General features: G+C 46.8%; 1 protein-coding gene across 4 annotated transcripts in view; it reads left to right on the top strand.

The window, feature by feature from the left end:
- SPOCD1 (SPOC domain containing 1) overlaps nt 1-20244 on the top strand; it is a 493492-nt gene that overhangs the window by 258003 nt on the left and 215245 nt on the right. For all 4 annotated transcript variants that reach the window (XM_063954236.1, XM_063954237.1, XM_063954233.1 and 1 more), the window contains exon 5: nt 5953-6103. In XM_063954236.1, the coding sequence (XP_063810306.1) occupies nt 5953-6103 (151 nt within the window). The remainder of the gene's footprint in view (nt 1-5952; nt 6104-20244) is intronic.

Here is a 20244-nt window from a genome sequence, read left to right as displayed (position 1 = left end):
TTTTCTGAAAGTCCCCAGAGGCTGTAACACCACTAAGCAAGAGGCATCACACCAGGAAGGATCGAATAGGAAGAATAGGAGGAGGGGTAGCAATGTATGTGAAAAAAAGCATAAATGCTACTTTAATACAAAATATTGAAGCCAAAACTGAGGCCCTTTGGGTCACCATAGAAACTGGGAAGAAGGACATTATTCGCATTGGGGTGATCTATAGACCACCAGGCCAGGGGCAGGATTTGGACAGGAACCTATTGTTGGACATCTCTAAAATGGCTTTAAAGGGAGAAGTCATAATCATGGGAGACTTTAATTTACCTGATGTAAATTGGGAGGGGTCTTTTACAAGTTCAGCTACAAGTGGCAAATTTCTACATTCCTTACAGGGAGCATCTCTCAAGCAATTGGTGAGGGAGCCCACTCGCAAAGACTCAATATTAGATCTAATTCTTACAAATGGTGATAGGATATCTGATATATATGTGGGTGAGCACCTGGGATCCATCCATCAAGCAGTATGGTTTAGTATAAAGACAGGATCCAACTCCTGTCACACAAAAACAAAGGTGTTGGATTTTAGAAATGCTGACTTTGCAAAAATGGGGAGATGTTTAAGTGATTCACTGGCGGACTGGAGGAACTTGGAAGGAGTGCAGGAGAGGTGGAAAAAACTGAAAAGTGCAATACTAAGTGCAACAGACCTTTGTATCAAAATGGTTAGGAAAAGCACCAGGAAAAGGAAGCCAGTGTGGTTCACAATAGAAGTATCAACTAGTGTGAAAGCAAAAAAGATGGCTTTTAGGAAATACAAACAGACTCAAAATAATAACAAAGAGGTGTATCTGGACAGACGGAAGGTTGCTAAGAAAGTGATCAGACGTGCAAAGGCAGAAGCTGAGGAGAAAATGGCCCAGTCAGTAGATAAAGGGGGCAAAACTTTTTTTTAAGTATATAAGTGAAAGGAGAAAATCAAATGGAGGAATAATAAGACTTAAGACAGAGAGTGAGCATTTGGTGGAGGGAGACAAGGCAATAGCAGATCACGTAAATAATTATTTTTGCTCAGTATTTACTACAGAAGAAGGGATGGGGCCACAGTTAAGTTGCAAGGACATTCATAAAAATAAGGTAGATGAAAATACATTTACAGAGGAGAAGGTCCTAACAGAACTTTCAAAACTAAAAGTGGATAAATCAATGGGACCAGATGGGATACACCCAAGGATACTCAAAGAGCTAAAAGATGTGCTAGTTACACCTTTAACAGAATTATTTAACCAGTCACTAAATACAGGTGCTATTCCAGAGGACTGGAAAAGAGCAAATGTAGTTCCACTGCACAAAAGTGGAATCAAGGAAGAAGCAAGTAACTACAGACTAGTAAGCCTTACATCAGTAGTAGGGAAAGTAATGGAAAAACTATTAAAAGAAAGAGTAGTGGAATATCTTAAATCAAACAACTTACAGGATCCAAAACAGCATGGATTTACTGGTGGGAGATCATGCCAAACAAATCTTATTGACTTTTTTTGACTCTGTGATGAAAATAATAGATCAAGGGGGAGCTGTAGATGTAGCATATCTAGACTTTAGTAAGGCATTTGACACTGTCCCACATCGCAGACTGCTAAATAAACTTGAAAGCCTGGGGGTGGATTATAAATCAGTTAAATGGATAAGAACCTGGTTGCAGGATAGGAAACAGACAGTCGTAGTTAATGGAGTACAATCTATGGAGAGAAATGTTACCAGTGGAGTACCCCAGGGATCTGTACTTGGTCCAGTTCTCTTTAATATCTTTGTTGGTGACATTGCAGATGGTATTGAAGGGAAGATATGCCTTTTTGCAGATGATACAAAGATATGCAACAGGGTAGACACACCGGGAGGGGTCAAACAAATGATTAATGACCTAGGTAGGCTTGAGAAATGGTCAAGAACGTGGCAACTACAGGTTAATGCTAAAAAATGCAAAATCATGCACTTGGGTCTCAAAAACCCAAAGGCTAAGTATAGTATCAAGGGTACTATAATGGAAACTACTGAGGAGGAAAGAGATTTAGGAGTCACTATTTCAAGTGACTTGAAGGCAGGAAAGCAATGCAACAAAGCAATGAGAAAGGCAAGTCAGATGCTTGGTTGCATAGGGAGAGGAATCAGTAGCAGGAAAAAAGAAGTGATAATGCCACTGTATAGGTCATTGGTACGGCCCCATCTGGAATACTGTGTCCAGTTCTGGAGACCCTATCTCCAGAAGGATATAAATACATTAGAGAGTGTACAAAGAAGGGCAACTAAAATGGTGCATGGCCTACATCACAAAACTTACCCGGAAAGGCTAAAAGATCTTAACATGTATAGTTTGGAGGAGAGAAGGGAAAGGGGGGACATGATAGAAACTTTCAAATATATCAAGGGTCTTAACAAAGTTCAGGAGGGAAACATTCTTCAAAGGAAAAGAAGTATTAGAACTCGAGGGCAAACATTGAGACTGGAGGGGGGAGGTTCAAGGGGAAATTTAAGGAAAAATTACTTCACAGAAAGGGTAGTGGATAAGTGGAATAGCCTCACATCAGAGGTGGTAGAGGCTAAGACTGTAGGGCAATTTAAACATGCTTGGGACAGGCATATGAATATCCTTACAAAGAATTAAGGTTAAAAAAGGGTTGAGATTGCCTAAAGGATAAAATAAAAAAGGGGCAGATTAGATGGGCCAAGTGGTTCTTATCTGCCGTCAATTTCTATGTTTCTATGAAGACCAAGGAGCTCTCCAAACAAGTCAGGGACAAAAATTTGTTGAGAAGAACACGTCAGGGCTGGGTTATAAAAAAAAATCCAAATCTTTGATGATCCCCCGGAGCACCATCAAATCCATCATCTTCAAATGAAAAGAACATGGTACCACAACAAACCTGCCAAGAGAGGGACAGCCACCAAAACCCACAGATCGGGTAAGGAGGGTATTAATCAGAGAGGCAGCGCAGAGACCAAAGGTAACCCTGAAGGAACTGCAGCGTTCCACAGCAGGGACTGGTGTATCTACGCATATGACCACAATAAGCCGTACACTCCATAGAGCTAGGCTTTATGGAAGAGTGGCCAGAAAAAAGCCATTACTTAGTGTTAAAAATAAGAAGGCATGTTTTGAGTTTGCCGGAAGGCATGTGGACAACACCCCAAATGTATGGAGGAAGGTGCTCTGGTCAGATGAGACTAAAATTTAATTTTTCGGCCACCAAGGAAAACGCTATGTCTGGCGCAAACCCAACACATCCCATCACCCCAAGAACACCATCCCCACAGTGAAACATGGTGGTGGCAGCATCATGCTGTGCGGATGTTTTTCAGCTAGCGAGCGAGCAACTCGGAATGAGGGCCCTAGTACCCTGGTACATAGGCCCTCATTCCGAGTTGTTCGCTCGCTAGCTGCTTTTAGCAGCATTACACACGCTAGGCCGCCGCCCTCTGGGAGTGTATCTTAGCATAGCAGAATTGCGAACGAAAGATTAGAATTGCGAATAGAAATTTCTTAGCAGTTTCTGAGTAGCTTCAGACTTACTCAGCCACTGCGATCAGTTCAGTCCTTTTCGTTCCTGGTTTGATGTCAGAAACACACCCAGCGTTTGCCCAACCACTCCCCCCCGTTTCTCCAGCCACTCCTGCATTTTACAACTCGAACGCCTGCGTTTTTCCGCACATAAAACGGCCAGTTTCCGCCCAGAAACACCCACTTCCTGTCAATCACACTCCGTTCAGCACAGCGATGAAAAAGCTTCGTTATGCCGTGAGTAAAATACCTAACTTTTGTGTAAAATAACTAAGTGCATGCGCTCTGCGAACCTTGCGCATGCGCAGTAAGCGAATAATCGCAGTATAGCGAAAATCGGCAACGAGCGAACAACTCGGAATGACCCCCATAGTACAATGGAACTGTATAAACAAAAATGTATGAAACATATAATATCTAATAGTACATGATGACACACAGAGAGTATGACTGCTAATAGGTGTATAGCTTTGTTCGGGTTGGGTATGACTGACCGGCAGTCGGGATGCGAGCGCTCAGTATACTGACACCGGCATCCCGACAATTGAAATCCCGGCAGGAGTGAGGTAGGGCTATTTTCCCCAAACCCCCTAAACCTAACCCTTCCTTATGTCAGCCTAACCCTAACATCCCCCGTTGTTTCCTAAACCTAAACTCCCCCCTCCCGCAGCCTAAACCTAAGCCTCCACCCCATGGTGCCTAAACTTAACCACCCCCCCTGTGGTGCCTAACCCTGTCCCTCTCCAACACTAACCCTCTTGCTGTACTCACGGATTTCGGTATCCTGACCTTTTCTGGATTTCGGCATCGGTATTCCGACTTCCGGGATCGCGACAGCCTGCATTTTGACCAGATCTCCTTTGTTCAACTTCACAATTAAAGCACTTTAATTTTATCAGGTATTTGCACAGGGTTTGGTATGTGTGACCGGTGGACGGGATTCACGTGGTTACAATACCTATGACAGCAAGCCGATGTTTAAAATCCCGACAGGTGCGAGGTAAGTATGCTATCCCCTCTACCCTACACCCTAACCCTCCCTTCTCGCTGCCTAACTCTAACCTCCCCCCTTAGTCCTTAACTCTAAGCTCCCCTCGGTGGGGAGTAAACCTAGCGATCCCCTCCCTGCAGCCTAACCCTAACCTACCCCCTTAGTGCCTAAACCTAGCTTCTCTCTGGTGGTGCCTAACCCCCCATCCCTGCAGCCTAAAGGGCCCCATACACTAGGACGATAATGCCCGATTTAATCCGATTTTGGGCATTCGGCCCGATATATCGAATGAAATCGGGCATTTTGGAGGTGTTTCCGATCCGATGCGAGTTCCTGTGAGCATCGGATCGGATCCTCCAGATTGAATGTGCTGCACATTCAATCTGATCCGACCCCGCAGGCATGGCTGGGATCGCCCGAGATACATTGTATTCATAAGCACAGCATATGATGTATCTTGGGCTATCCTGCCCCCCCGGGAGGCTGCCGGGGGTGATCGCCCCGGACATGTAGCAGTAGTGTATGGGGCCCTTAACTCTAACCTGCCCCTCCCACAGCCTAATCCTAAGCGGCAGCGCTAATAGGTATTGTAATGGTGTAAAAAAATCAGCAATGTATGAGGTTCCGAAAAGTGATCATAATTGGTGAATCGGGAAGACCGACATATTGGATTTCTTTGTTTGTTATTGCTGATGTATGGTTTCCATAAGATCAGTTGTCTTGGGGGGTCATTCCGAGTTTATCGCTAGCTGCTTTCGTGCGCTGCGCAGCGATCAGGCAAAAAAATCGGCACTTCTGCGCATGCGTATGCGGCGCAATGCGCACGCGTATCGTACAATTACAACGAACGATGCTGTTTCACACAAGGTCTAGCGAAGCTTTTCAGTCGCACTGCTGGCCGCAGAGTGATTGACAGGAAGAGGGCGTTTCTGGGTGTCAACTGACCATTTTCAGGGAGTGTTCGGAAAAATGCAGGCGTGCCAGGAAAAACGCAGGCGTGGCTGGGTGAATGCAGGGCGTGTTTGTGACTTCAAAACAGGAACTGAATAGTCTGAAGTGATCGCAAGCGCTGAGTAGGTCTGGAGCTACTCTGAAATTGCACGAAATTATTTTGTAGCCGCTCTGCGATCCTTTCGTTCGCACTTCTGCTAAGCTAAAACACACTCCCAGTGGGAGGCGGCATAGCGTTTGCACGGCTGCTAAAAACTACTAGCGAGCGATCAACTCAGAATGACCCCCATGGAGTGTTATGGAATATGTTTATTTGTGCTTATTAAAATATTTAAAAGTGAAGAAATAATGCATTTATGTGTCACTGAAAGCAGTTTTCGTTTGTCGATGGTTCCCATGATATATTGCTTAATATGTGAATAGGTTACGTTTGGATTAAGTCATTTTCTTTCTTTCAATGTTGTAGCCCTTAAAGTATCACCGCAGAAAAGAAAGTCAAAAGAAAGAAGGTGTAAAAGAACAAAGACACTCTCCTCTCTGGTCCTGGCTTCAGGAAAGTCACCTAAAGACATTCGGAGCACCACAGTGCAGACACTATATGATGTTCTGCTGAAGAGGTAACATCACTTGCATCAATTATATATTTCGATTCATTTCCCACAGTTAAGATCTTAAAAATATGTAATGTTAACCCCATATAAATATTCATATTTATAGGTATACCATACCACATAGGTTCCCAAACTTGGTCCTGAAGACCCCAAACAGCTTACATTTTCCAGGTCAGCTAGCCGATGCACTAGTGTATTCATAACCCGCTGACACATTTTCAAAGATTCACAGGTGAAGTGGGTGTGGTATAGCACAAAAACAGTCAAAAGAGAGACAGTCATTAGGTAGACACCATATGGTCGACAGTCAAAAGTCAGACAGGGTCATAAGTCAGACATGGAAAAAAATTATATTTCTGCTGCGGGGTACACTGGGCTCCACAAGGAATTACATTGGGGTGTAGAGTAGGATCTTGATCCGAGGCACCAACAGGCTCAAAGCTTAGCACCGCCTCGTCTATAACCCCACCTATGTGCACAGGAGCTCAGTTTTGTAGTTGGTGCCTTGCAGTAAGCAGGCAGTCAACAGGGGGCTGCTCCTGCAGCCCTAAAGAAAAGCTATTTCAAGAAGAAAGAAATTTGAAGACTTCAAGGGCTGCAGCTGTGTCTGGATGTCAGTCAGACATCCCCTGCTGCAGCTCCATCACTCCTCCAGCGGCGCTGTATACTCCTGCGCCCTGGTTGCCGGGTAATTACAGCAGAGGCTCCGGTGTTCTTCTAGTTGGTTACACACTCGCCGCTGTTCTCCCGGATCGCGTGGCCGCATACAGGGGGAGGTAAGGGGTCTCTTTGGCCCGCTGTAATCGCGATCCGGCACGGCCGTGGACACAGTAAGGAGCAGGGGCTCCACTAGCCACCAGGGCACTGGGCACAAGTAGGTTTTCTTCATAAACCGTTTGTTTGACAGCCCGCAGCTCCTGGTGGGGATGCCAGTACGGGGGATAAGGCCTGACCTGTAGCCTCTCCCCCCAGCCCCAGGGCGCCATTTGGGTAAATGTTCCTGCCCTGCAGCTGCATATCTCTCCCTCACTCCCTGTCAGCCGCCATTACACGGAGCTGCGCTGTTCCTGGGACTGCTTGAGCAAATCCTCCTCTGTAAAGCCGCCTGCACGTCAGCGCTGTGCATTTTACAGGACACTTAAGTATTCTACCTGTCAGTGGACAGTATTATAATAATAATAATTTTATTTATATAGCGCTCTTTCTCCAATAGGACTCAAGGCGCTTAACAGATACATAGCATAATACTGTACAGAAAATAATGAAGTACATTTTCATAAAATACAGAAGAATGAAGATACTAAAAGGACACTATGGAAATGCTTGAGTAAACAGGAAAGTCTTGAGTCTATTTTTGAAGGATTCTATAGTTGGGGCCTCTCGCACTGTGCGGGGAAGTGAGTTCCATAGAGTTGGAGCCGCATGAATAAAAGCTCGACCCCCAGATGAATTACGGGAGATTCTAGGTACTGCTAAAAAAGTCCTCATCTACAGATCGCAGTAATCGAGTGGGGCAGTATGGGGTCAGAAGCTGTTTCAGGTACCTTGGGCCCTGGTCATGTAGTGCTTTGAAACTCAGTAAGCCAATCTTGAAGATGATTTGCCATCTTACAGGCAGCCAGTGAAGGGAGTAGAGGATGGGTGTTATGTGGCTAGAACGGGGCTGGTTGGTTAAGAGCCTGGCAGCTGTGTTTTGCACCAGCTGTAAGCGTTGCAATTCTTTTGCTGGGAGACCAAGGTAGAGGGCATTACAGTAGTCTAATCGAGATGATACAAATGCATGTATGACTTTTGGCAGATCATCTGAGGGAATTAAGTGCTTGATTCTGGCTATGTTCCTCAGGTGAAAGAATGAGGATTTGATTGTGGCTGATATCTGATGTTTAAGTGTCAAGCCACCATCCAGGACAACACCAAGATTCCGCACACGATCACTGGTCTGTAATTCTGAATCCCGAGTGTAAGTCCAGTTGGTTGGCTATGCTGCGGTCTTGTCCTTTGATGTTGCGGTCGTATCATAAGGACCTCTGTTTTATCCGGGTTCAGTCGCAGCCAACTGGCACTCATCCACTCCTGTAGCTCAGCTAGACAGCAAAAAGGTCAAAAAAAGAAAAAAATTGTGAAAAACTCATGTCAACCCAGAGACCCCGCCGACCCAGAGACCCCGCCGACCCAGTCACTGTCGACCAATAGTGGTCGACCCAGACACTGTCAACCTAGCCACTGTCGTCCCAGAGACCAGTTCCCACTTGAAAGGACTATCTCCCAGCACGCCATGTATTAAACAGCATCAGGAGACTGGTGTCACATTTTCCTGTGAAATCTCACAGTGCATTTTCACTACTAAATTTGGCAATGAAATCCCTTTAAGACTGGCTTGAACCAGAAAAACAACCTGTTTTTTATTTGAACCAGAAAAACAACCTGTTTATTATCATCATCATCATCATCATCATCATCATCATCATCATCATCATCATCTTTACTTAGAAGGTGCTAGTTGGATTCTGAAGATATATACTGTATATAAGTACAGACTATTGCTAGGAGTATATAAATTGCTATAGGTACATAATTAGAGTGTGCAGTTAGCATAATTATGTAAAGGCAAAGGGGAGAGGGCCTTTCTGACACAAGCTTACCACATATCTCCCAACTCTCCCAATTTTGGCGGCAGTCACAATTTCGGGCACTGCCTTGCCGTCATACCCATGGAGGTGGGACGGCAATGGTGGATGCGCATGGCATCTACTCACTGGAAAAAGTTAGTTAAGAAGGAGTGCATACAGTCAGGGTTGTGTGGTACAAACACCCTGTGATATACATCCAGTATTTGCTGTGTTTTGCTATATCTACTGATATCGGTCTTCTTGAGCCCGATTGGTACGTATATCTTTTACTCCTCTATCACTTGGGTGACATTTATCTGGAAGAATTTCCTACATATAATAAATAATTATCTTCACTATAGGTCCAGTATTGGTCTAGGTTTATCTTGATCTTTTAATAAGGATTTTGTCTGGAGATAATAGTCTCAGACGCTTATTGGTATGTATATTACGTATTATTATCATTCACGTCACCTGCTCTACCTTCACTTTATAGTCTGGCACTATTAATTAGCCACTAAAATTAATTATGTAAATTAATGTTCAAATTTTGGACATTCACTCGAAATACGTTGTATCTAACCAGTGGGTCTGGATGGTTATATATAATTATGTATTGTGAATATATTAAGTTATTGTACTTTTTTCCCGTTGAGATTTAAGACCCCTGAGGAAGTCCTAAGGGACGAAACGCGTTTGCTTCTGCATCTGATCAAACCTAATTGGTGTATATTGGAATTCATGCATTTCAAATTGAATATCCATCCTGTATGGTGAAAATGTCATTAACACTGTGAAATGGAGAAAGTATTCTGTTTTATGAATACATTTTTAAACTTAAAATTCTTGACTGTTTGCAAAAGAATTGAAATCTGTTAGCGCCCTCAGATCTGTTTTGTATATACTATTTCTGAATCTTTGTTAACGAAGGATTCTTCTAGAGGTGCTACTTATATATTATATTATATTATTTGGTACCATTTCTGCATTTTTATATATATATATATAAAACTGTGTTCAGGCAGCACTCCCAATAGAATAATAAAAGGTCATGGTGCCCTCCTTAGGTAACCTGGCGTGGTTAACCATGTAATAGCTTTTTCAATGTAGGCGGCACTCGGATTGAAGATCGTCAACGAGGTATTAAATAACTTCGAAACGTTGACATCAACCTGTGTCATTGTCTTCAATCCGAGTGCCGCCTACATTGTAAAGATATATATATATATATATATATATATATATATATAGCTATACTGAGTATTACTTTGTATTGCTAGTCCAGTGCAGTCTTATTGTATGTTATAATTTCTGCATTGTACATTGTGACTTTCTGTGTGTATGCATGTAGCTGCTGAGTGGCTGCCATCTCGTGTATTTAGCTCAGCCTGCTACCCCTATATTCTGTAACCTGAGGGGGCTAAGTGCGTCAGGTTTATTAGACTATATAGGTGTTTCACAGGATATACTTGTGTATTTTTCTCTGTGATTTCTGGTCACCATATATCTCTTGGGTTCCCGGTTTGTGCTGAAAACACTACACTGGGAGTTCTTGCTAGATATAGTGCTGCTAATATTATACTAGGTTGCCTGATATTGAGCTTCTCATTATGTCGGCTGCAAGGTGCAATGGAACTGGGGCTGATCCCACATTGAGTGGTGCTGCCGCTGTAGTCTCATTTGAGGAAAACATGGCAGCAGAGAGTTCAGGTTCTGGGGGTTCTTTGCCCCCCAGTGGGTTTGTAGCAACGGGCGTCCACAATGACCCGCCCTGGACTACTTTCTCCACGTTATTAAATACGCTGGTAACTAAATTTACGCCCCCTGTGGGACCACCTGTGCCAGTACAGCAGTTTATGGTCCCTGCAATCAATCTGCCATGGGCAGATCAGATCTCATCACAGTTACAGCACTTGAACTAATCACTGACTAAAAAGAAGTCTAACTCTCGCCCGCCTAAGACTAAGGCGTCTTCTAAACGGGGCCGTTACTTCCTCACAATCCACCACTATTCCAGACACTTCCTCTGATGAGGATGGCGCATACATTGACCCCACAGACACTGACTCTGATGCTTCAGATGGGGAGGGACGGTCACAGGTGGATGTCCCTGATTTGATTGAGGCTATCAGGCTGATTCTTCACATTTCTGATGAACCGGAACCTGAGCCTGTGTCTAAAAATCCGGACAGATTTAAACTTAAGAAAGTGGTTAAACAAGTTTTGCCTCATTCTCAACACCTGGCTGACATACGTCAGGAATCCTGGGAAAATCCAAGAACAAAGTTCACGCTGCATAAGAAAATGTTGGCTCGCTTCCCTCTCTCTGCGGAGCTGTGTAAAAATGGGTAAACTCCTCCGCCTGTAGATTCTCATGTGGCACGGATAGTAGTTTCCTCTGCTCTGCCAGTGACTGCCGTCACCTCTCTGAAGGAACCGACGAATAGACGTGTGGAGGGTTGTTTAAAGGCGATTTACACCCTGAGAGGGGCTGTGCATAGGCCAACCATTGCAGTGACATGGGCTGCTGAAGCTGTTGAAGCATGGGCTCAGGAGCTGGAGGCGGAGTTACCTTCCAACGCTTCTGATCATGCTAGACAGTGTCTCTCATATATTACCACGGCTTCTCATTATTTTAAGGAGGCGGCTTCCGATGCAGGGGTGCCGACGGCCAAGGCTGCTACTATGTCCACCTAAGCTCGATGTATCCTTTGGTTGAGATCCTGGTCTGTGGATCTGGATTCTAAGAAAACCCTGGAGGTACTTCCTTTTAAGGAAGACATTCTGTTCGGAGAAAACTTCATTAAGATCGTGGCTGACTTAGCTTCTGCTAAAACGGCTTGCCTACCGAGTACGGCACCTTCGGCACCAAAGGCTAAAAGTACCTTCTCTCGCTCCTTTCGTCCTCCAGGAAAGGCAAAAAGTCAGGCTTACCCGAAACAAGCTCGTACTTCCAAACTTGCTAAGCCCAGACCCAAGCGGGTATGGGCTGCCCGTCAGCCTGCATCCAAAACGGACAAGCCTGCCGCATGACACGGCTGGCCTACCTCTGTGGGATCCCAGGGTGGGGGGCTGACTTCTAGGATTTACCCAGGAATGGTTGATGACCATTTCCAATGCCTGGGTACGGAAGTCGTCACTCGAGGTTATGCCGTATCCTTCAAGAATCGTCCCCCTCATTGATTTTGCCTGACAGATGTCCCTTTGGATCCAGTGAAGGTAAAAACTCTTCATTCGGTGGTACAGTCCCTCCTGGACACAGGAGTGGTAGTACAGGTGCCTCTGGCTCAGAGAGGCAAGGGATACTATTCACCGCTGTTTCTAGTCCCGAAAACCGAACGGGTCCTTGCGACACATTCTCAATCTCAAGTCTTTGAACAAATATGTGAGGGTCTCCAAGTTTCGTATGGAAGCTCTACGCTCTATTGTTCTAGCCTTGGCGCCTGGGGACCATATGGTCTCCCTGGACATACAGGATGCCTACCTGCATATCCCTATTGTAATGCCACATCAGCAGTACCTGAGGTTTGCTGTGGGCAACCTTCATTTCCAGTTTTGGGCATTACCTTTCGGGTTGGCCACGGCTCTGCGGGTATTCACCAAGGTCATGGCGGTAATGACGGCTGAGCTACGCCGTCAGGGGATCAGGATCATCCCGTATCTAGACGACTTGCTGATCCTGGCAAACTCCCCAGAAATTCTCCTACGTCATTTGGAAGTGACAATCCAGTTTATGAAAACTCGCGGGTGGCTCATCAACTGGAAGAAATCTTCCCCGGTCCCTGCTCAGAGCATGGTACACCTGGGGGCATTGATGGACACTCACAACCAGCGGTTGTTCTTGTCTCAGGAGAAGATCCTGAAACTTCAGGACAAGATTCGATGCTTCCTAAGTTTTCCGCAAGTGTCGATACATTCGGGAATGCAAGTACTGGGTCTCATGGTGTCGGCCTTCGACATGGTGGAGTACGCTCAATTCAATTCTCGTCCTCTACAGAAGTTGATTCTGGCCAAGTGGGACGGCTTGCCTCACGGGATCAGGTCTCAAAGGATCTCCTTGTCTCCAGAGGTCCGTCTGTCACTGAGCTGGTGGCTTCAGGACCACCGATTGAGCGGGAGTCGTCCCTTCTGGATCTCCAACTGGGTCCTTCTGACGACGGATGCCAGTCTGAGGGGTTGCGGCGCGGTGTTGGAGCAACACTTCCTTCAGGGTCGGTAGAGCAAGGAGGAGTCTTTCCTTCCGATAAACGTTCTGGAACTGCGGGCGGTGTTCAATGCACTGAACCTGGCCCAGCATTTGATACAGAGCAGACCTGTTCAAGTACAATCAGACAATACCACCACGGTGGCGTACATAAATCATCAGGGCGGCACTCGAAGCTGCATGGCAATGATGGAAGTATCAAGGACTCTTCAATGGGCGGAACGCCATCTGCCAGACATATCGGCAGTGTTCATTCCCAGGGTCCTCAATTGGGAAGCGGACTTTCTCAGTCGTCAGGACGTACACGCCGGAGAGTGGAGCCTCCATCCAGAAGTATTTCAACTCCTCGTGGACAAGTGGGTCCTTCCAGATGTGGACTTGATGGCGTCTCGACACAATCACAAGGTTCCGATCTTTAGGAGCAAGGACAAGGGATCGTCAAGCGGTGTTCGTAGATGCACTAGCAATCCCATGGAGCTTTCAGCTGCCATATGTGTTCCCTCCGGTGTCACTCCTGCCCAGAGTAATAAGAAAGTTTAAACAAGAAGGAGGATCCCTGCTTCTGATCGTTTCGGCTTGGCCCAGACGGCACTGGTTCTCAGATCTACATGGTCTCTCGATAGAGCGTCCCCTTCTACTTCCACAACGACCAGACCTCCTCATTCAGGGCCCTTGTGTTTACCAGGATTTTGCCCGACTGGCTTTGACGGCGTGGTTCTTGAAGCTTCCGTTTTGAGGGCCAAGGGTTTTTCTGAGGTGGTCATTCATACTATGTTGAAGGCCCGTAAGCCAGCTTCTGCTCGGATTTACCATAGGGTGTGGAATTCTTACTTTGCTTGGTGCGCGTCTAATAACCATGACGTTTACAAGTTTAGTACAGCCAAACTTTTGGCCTTCCTATAAGAGGGTCTGGACTTAAGCCTTTGTCTGGTATCCCTCAAGGTTCACATTTCTGCCTTGTCGGTTTGGTTTCAGAGAAAGATTGCTACCCTGCCTGATGTTCATACTTTCACTTAGGGAATGTTACGGATTCAACCTCCTTATGTACCACCAGTGGCCCCTTGGGATTTGTCAGTGGTTCTGGGGGCCTTGCAAGAGTATCCGTTTGAACCTCTTGCGTTTGCAGACCTTAAGTGGCTTTCCCTTAAGGTTTTGTTTTTGCTGGCTATTGCCTCTGCTAGAAGGATCTCGGACTTAGGAGCCTTATCCTGTAAGTCCCCCTATCTGATTTTTCACCATGACCGGGCAGTTCTTAGAACGCGCCCTGGTTATTTGCATAAGTTGGTGTCTTCCTTCCACCTTAACCAGAAGATTGTGGTTCCAGCCTTTAGTTTTCCTGAGTTGTCCTCCAAAGAGCGGTCTTTGGATGTGGTACGGGCCTCCGTATCTATGTGAAGAGAACTGTCTCCATTAGGAAGTCTGATTCTTTCTTTGGACTGTTTGGATTTCACAAACGTGGCTGGCCTGCTAACAAGCAGACCTTGGCCAGATGGATTAGAAAGGTGATTGCACATGCTTATATACAGGCTGGTCTTCCAGCTACTGCTACCATCATAGCCCATTCTACTCGGTCTGTTGGACCTTCTTGGGCGGCCTGCCGTGGTGCGACCCTTGAACAATTATGCATGGCAGCAACGTGGTCCTCAATGAACACGTTCATAAGGTTCTATGCCTTCGATACTTCCACCTCCCAGGATGCTTCCTTTGGACGCCGGATTCTTGTGCCCGCTACAGTGCGTCCCCTCCCATAAGGAACTGCCTTGGGACATCCCGATGTTATTTCTTGTGGAGCTCAGTGTACCCAGCAGCAGAAAACGAGATTTATGGTAAGAACTTACCGTTGTTAAATCTCTTTCTGCGAGGTACACTGGGCTCCACAAGGCGCCCAACCCGAAGCACTTTGCTTCTTTGGGTTGGTATGACATTAGCCGCTGACACCCTCTCCTGTCGTGAGTGTGTGGTGTGTGTGGCTTTTAACGATTGTCGTCTCTGTTACCTGCTACTGCATTGGACTGGTTAACGAAAACTGAGCTCCTGTGCACGGAGGCGGGGTTATAAGGAGGCGGCGCTATGCATCTTGGGAACAGTCAAAGCTTTGAGCCTGTTGGTTCCTCGGATCAAGATCCTACTCTACACCCCGATGTTATTCCTTGTGGAGCCCAGTGTACCTCGCAGAAAGAGATTTAAAAACGGTAAGTACTTACCATAAATCTCAGTTTTTTTTTGGTGTTTTTAAACCTTTTTAACCCAAATTTGGTAAAGTTCGCCCCCTCGCGGGCTCACTACACTCGCCACGCTTCCGTGAACGGTGATGGTTTGTGGCATGGATAGTAAATGAGGCAAAAGTTGTAAAAAAAAAAAAACACTGAAAAAAAACAAATTTTTTTTTTCTGTGTCTGACTTTTGACTTTCTGACTTTTGACCTTGTCTGACTTTTGACCCTGTATGACTTTTGACTGTCGACCATATGGTGTCTACCTAATGACTGTCTATCTTTTAACTGTCTATCTATAGACTGGAACCCGGTGAAGTTAATTATTTCACTTATAATTCTGTGAGAAGAAAACATGCCCTGTGTGGGGTCCTGAGGACTGAGTTTGAGAACCTGTTCCATAATATTATTTCCATAATTTAAAGTTCATAATATGAGATTGAGAGGAACCATTATTACTCCCCCATCTTTCTGTGAAATTTCTTCACTTCTAATCAGCTCCATTTGTGCATTATGCTTTTTTTATATATAGCAGATTGTAGTCAAAGAGGTAATCACACTGCCAATTTTCTCTTGTAACTGGAATATCGCTGCAGCTTAATCATGTTTCAAAAAGTTATAAATTTAATAATTTTACTATTTTAATTGCTCATCTTGACGGGTTGGGTACGGGATCCCGCCGGTCGGAATCCCGATGGTCAAAATACAGACTCTGGAATCCCGACCATCAGAATGCCGGCAGGGGGGCAAGCAGAACGAAGCCCCTTGCGGGCTCGCTACGCTGCGGACTCTGTGGCTCGCTTCACTCACCACAGGTTCTATTCTTACTCCATGGGTGTCGTGGACACCCAGGAGTGGGAATAGCTGTGGCAGCGCTTCGGGTATTCTTGTGGTCGGGATTCTGGTGTCGATATTTTGACCATCGCGATTCCAGCTACATCCCATTTTGACATGCTTTCGTTGATTTACATTGTTTTCATTTGAGCAGCATTTTTTCACTCTGGTCAAATACACTTTACCCAGCATTTCTGCTGCGGGGTACACTGGGCTCCACAAGGATAAACATCGGGGTGTAGAGTAGGATCTTGATCTGAGGCACCAACAGGCTCAAAGCTTTTGACTGTTCCCAAGATGCACAGCGCCGCCGCCGCCTCTATAACCCCGCCTCCATGCACAGGAGCTCAGTTTGTAAGTTGGTGCCATGCAGTAAGCAGGCACTTAACAGGGGGCTGCCTGAGGCAGCCTATTGATAGGTTAAATTGAGACCTTCTTGGGCGGCCCACCGTGGTGCGACCCTTGAACAATTGTGCAAGGCGGCAACGTGGTCCTAAGGGAACACGTTTGTAAGGTTCTATGCCTTCGATACCGCCGCTTCCCAGGATGCTTCCTTTGATCGCTGTGTTCTCATGCCCGCTACAGTGCGTCCCCACTCATAAGGAACTGCTTTAGGACATCCCCGATGTTAATCCTTGTGGAGCCCAGTGTACCCCGCAGCAGAAAACGAGATTTATGGTAAGAATTTACCGTTGTTAAATCTTTCTGCGAGGTACACTAGGCTCCACAAAGCGCCCACCCTGACGCACTTTGCTTCTTTGGGTTGGTATTGGCATAGCCGCTGACACCCTCTCCTGTGGTGAGTGTGTGGTGTAATTGGCTACGAGCGATTGTCGTCTCTGGTACCTGCTACTGCATTGGGCTGGTTAACGAAACTGAGCTCCTGTGCATGGAGGCGGGGTTATAGAGGAGGCGGCGCTGTGCATCTTGGGAACAGTCAAAAGCTTTGAGCCTGTTGGTGCCTTGGATCAAGATCCTACTCTACACCCCAATGTTAATCCTTGTGGAGCCCAGTGTACCTCGCAGAAAGAGATTTAACAACGGTAAGTTCTTACCATAAATCTCGTTTTTCCAAGAGGTCTGAACTACAAACTCACATATACAGTTCAACCATTTTTCTGCTGCGGGGTACACTGGGCTCCACAAGTCTGGACAATGGGGTGTAGAGTAGGATCTTGATCCGAGGCTCCAACAGGCTCAAAGCTTTGACTGTTCCCAGAATGCACAGCGCCGCCTCCTATATCACCCCGCCTCCCAGCGCAGGAGCTCAGTTTGTCAGTTGGTGCTGCAGTAAGCAGGCACTTAACAGAGGGGCTGCTCCAGGCATCCCTAAGAAAAGCTTTTTATGAGGTAAAAAGTGAAGACTTCAAGGGCAGCAGCAGGGGTAAATGTCTTCTGACATTCTCTGCTGCAGCTCCAGCTCTCCCCAGCGGCGCTGTACACTCCCGAGCCCTGGTTGCCGGGTACCTACAGCGGAGGCTCCGGGTTTACTTCACGTTAGGCACACACGGCTGGGGCTCTCCAGGATCGCGTGGCCACGCTTCGGGAGGTGGTAAATGGGTCCAGCTCGCGGGACCCGGTCTTTATCGCGATCCGGCGCGGTCAGTGGGAGGCGGGCCGCGCGCGCTGGCGGTGGACACTGTGGATACAGGCGATCCCACTAGATCTCAAGGGCATGGGCGCAGGTCAGGTTTTCTCTTAAAACGATTTTAATATCGCCCACAGTACCCGGTGGTTTTGCCAGCAAGGGGGATAAGGCTTAGACCTGAAGCCCCTCCCCTAGCCAAAGAGCGCCATTTCTAGCAAGTGTTCCCGCCCTGGAGCTGCATCTCTGTCTTTCCTCACTCCCTGTCAGTGTCTGCGGCGCCATTACTCCTCAGCTCACTTTTTCTGGGACTGCTTGGGCAAATCCTCCTATGTAAAGTTGCCTGGTTGTCAGTGCTGTGACTTTACATGACACTTAAGTATTCTTTCTCCTTCATCCACTAGGGGCCACTGGAGCGTAGTTACAATGGGGAAATAGTAGGCAGTAATTGGGAGCTGGCACTTTAAAATTCTCACACTGTGGCTAGCTCCTCCCCTACTATCTCCTCCAAGCCAGTCTTAGTTTAGTGCCCGAGGTAGCTGGTTCACTTGGGTTTAGCTGAAGAATTTTTTCTTTTTTCTTTATTATTTTATTTTTCTTTCACACACTCACAGACTGGCAGCTCTGCCACTGCCAGTCTGCACCGCGGGAGCTGCCGGCGGGGTCCCATCGCAGCTGCGTGCGGCTCGGGATGGGCCCCGGCAGAGGGGGACAACCGCTGCGTGCGGCGCGTGTCGGGGCCACTCCATCCAGCAGAAGATTCCGGCAGCATGGCAGCGGTGAGTATCAAAAATGGCCGGACACCGCTGCGTGCGGCGCGTGTCGGGGCCGCTGGGTCGAAACGCCTGACGGAAGGAAGCGGTGAGTACAATCTCCCCCCCCTCCCCCTCCAGACTGATGTATGTTTTTACATTTTTCAGTTTCAGTGTTTTAATACATGGATGGACAGGCTCCCCTATACTCTCCAGTCAGACAGGCTGGAGTGCATAAAAGGCTTACTAATTTGAAATTGGCGCCATTATGTGGGGGGCGGAGCTTCAGCCCGCTCTGTAAGCGGGCTCAGCGCTCTTCACTCCCCGGCTGCAGCATACAGGCAGCCGGGTGATACATATATCATATATCTGTGTAATAATTAGCATAGCTCTCATGGCAGAGTGGTAACACCTATGGTTACGATGCCCACGAGCTAGGGTTCGATTCCAGCAAAGGACACACTCTCCCCGGCCGCAGCATACACACTTACAGGCAGCCGGATGATAGTGCGGTTTTAATTTGAAAGTGACCGGAGCAGGGGGGCGGAGCTAACTCCCGCTCCGTTCGGCGGGCTCAGGCTTTCCGCTCCCCGGCCGCACATCGCTCCCCGGCCGCAGCATACAGGCGGCCGGGGGATGCATGGGCGCTTTCCGCTTACTATACGGCAGATTTAAATTTGGCGCCGAAGCGGAGGGGGCGGAGCTAACTCCCGCTCTGTACGGCGGGCTTTCTCCGCTCCCCAGCCGCTGCAGCATGACGAGACGCCGCTCCACAGTCCCCCGCTCCCCGGGCCACTGAAAGCTCCTTTCCTCTCCTGGCTGTGCAGGGAGGATTCTTTACATGTATAAGGTATGAGGGGGGAAGGGGGGTGAAGCTTATTCCCCCCGGTGGAGGCTCCCAGCTCTCATGGTCTCTAGGCAACACACCTGTCTCTGGAGTTTGTAGCTTTTCTGTGCAGTGTGCTGCAGAAATATTGTTACATCTTGCTTTGGCTACATTCCTCCTGCAGGGGAGTCCTCTGCCCCATTTCAGACATTTAGATCAGGGAATCTGCTCTATTATAGGAGCTGGGACTCGGCTCATTGATAATTAAAAATCTACTGTGCAGTATTTCTTTACCCTACAAATACACAGTATTTATCTACCCTATTAGGTGCACAGTAATTATCTACCCTATTAGGTGCACAGTATTTATCTGCCCTATTAGGTGCATGGGTTCACTGTGGTGTGTGTATATAGATATATGTTTGTATATATATATTTAAGTGTGTGGGTATGTATATAGATATATCCATACAATACCATATATAGGGGATAAAACAAACACTTCCGCAAGGTTTTCTAGAAACAGAATACCCCACCTTGCCACATAACATTTTCACCCATCTTTTCTCACAGGCTGGTCACCATTTTGAAAAGCCAGCGGAACCTCAGAGAAACATCGGGTGCACCTTAATTAGCGGTACACTACATACAGGGCGGGGTGTTGCCTTCCCTTTATTATTCCTTGGTGTCACTAGTTACTAATGCTATTTGTAATTGGGGAATGTGTGTAAGGCATCAGACAAATAGCGCTGTGGCTCAGTACGCTAGTAGCGGGTATCTGAACAGGGGTTTGAATCCAAACAAAACTTTAAGGAGAGCTCCTATAGCCTAGGGCTAAGACTCCTGTCCCACAGCGCAGCGTTACTGGTTCAGGTCTCCGCTGCTCCAGAAAGTTTATTTGAATCGTGTCGGTCACACATTATAGTGCAGACCTTACATAGGGCTGTGTTTATTTAACCCACCTTTTCTCCTTTCGTTTGTCTCACCTGGGATAGTCAAAAAATTCCCTCTTAGGTGTAAAGTATGCGGTGGAGCCATCTGCAGAGCCCTCCACGCACCTGCAGGACACTCCTGTTTGAACAGCTCAGATTATACAGGTAATGTCACTGGTAACCAGAGACCTTG

The sequence above is a fragment of the Pseudophryne corroboree genome, chromosome 2, assembly GCF_028390025.1.
Source record: "Pseudophryne corroboree isolate aPseCor3 chromosome 2, aPseCor3.hap2, whole genome shotgun sequence".
NCBI classification, from domain to species: Eukaryota; Metazoa; Chordata; class Amphibia; order Anura; family Myobatrachidae; genus Pseudophryne; species Pseudophryne corroboree.
Note: the sequence above shows the minus strand (reverse complement) of the source record. Positions and strands in the feature narration are given on the sequence as shown.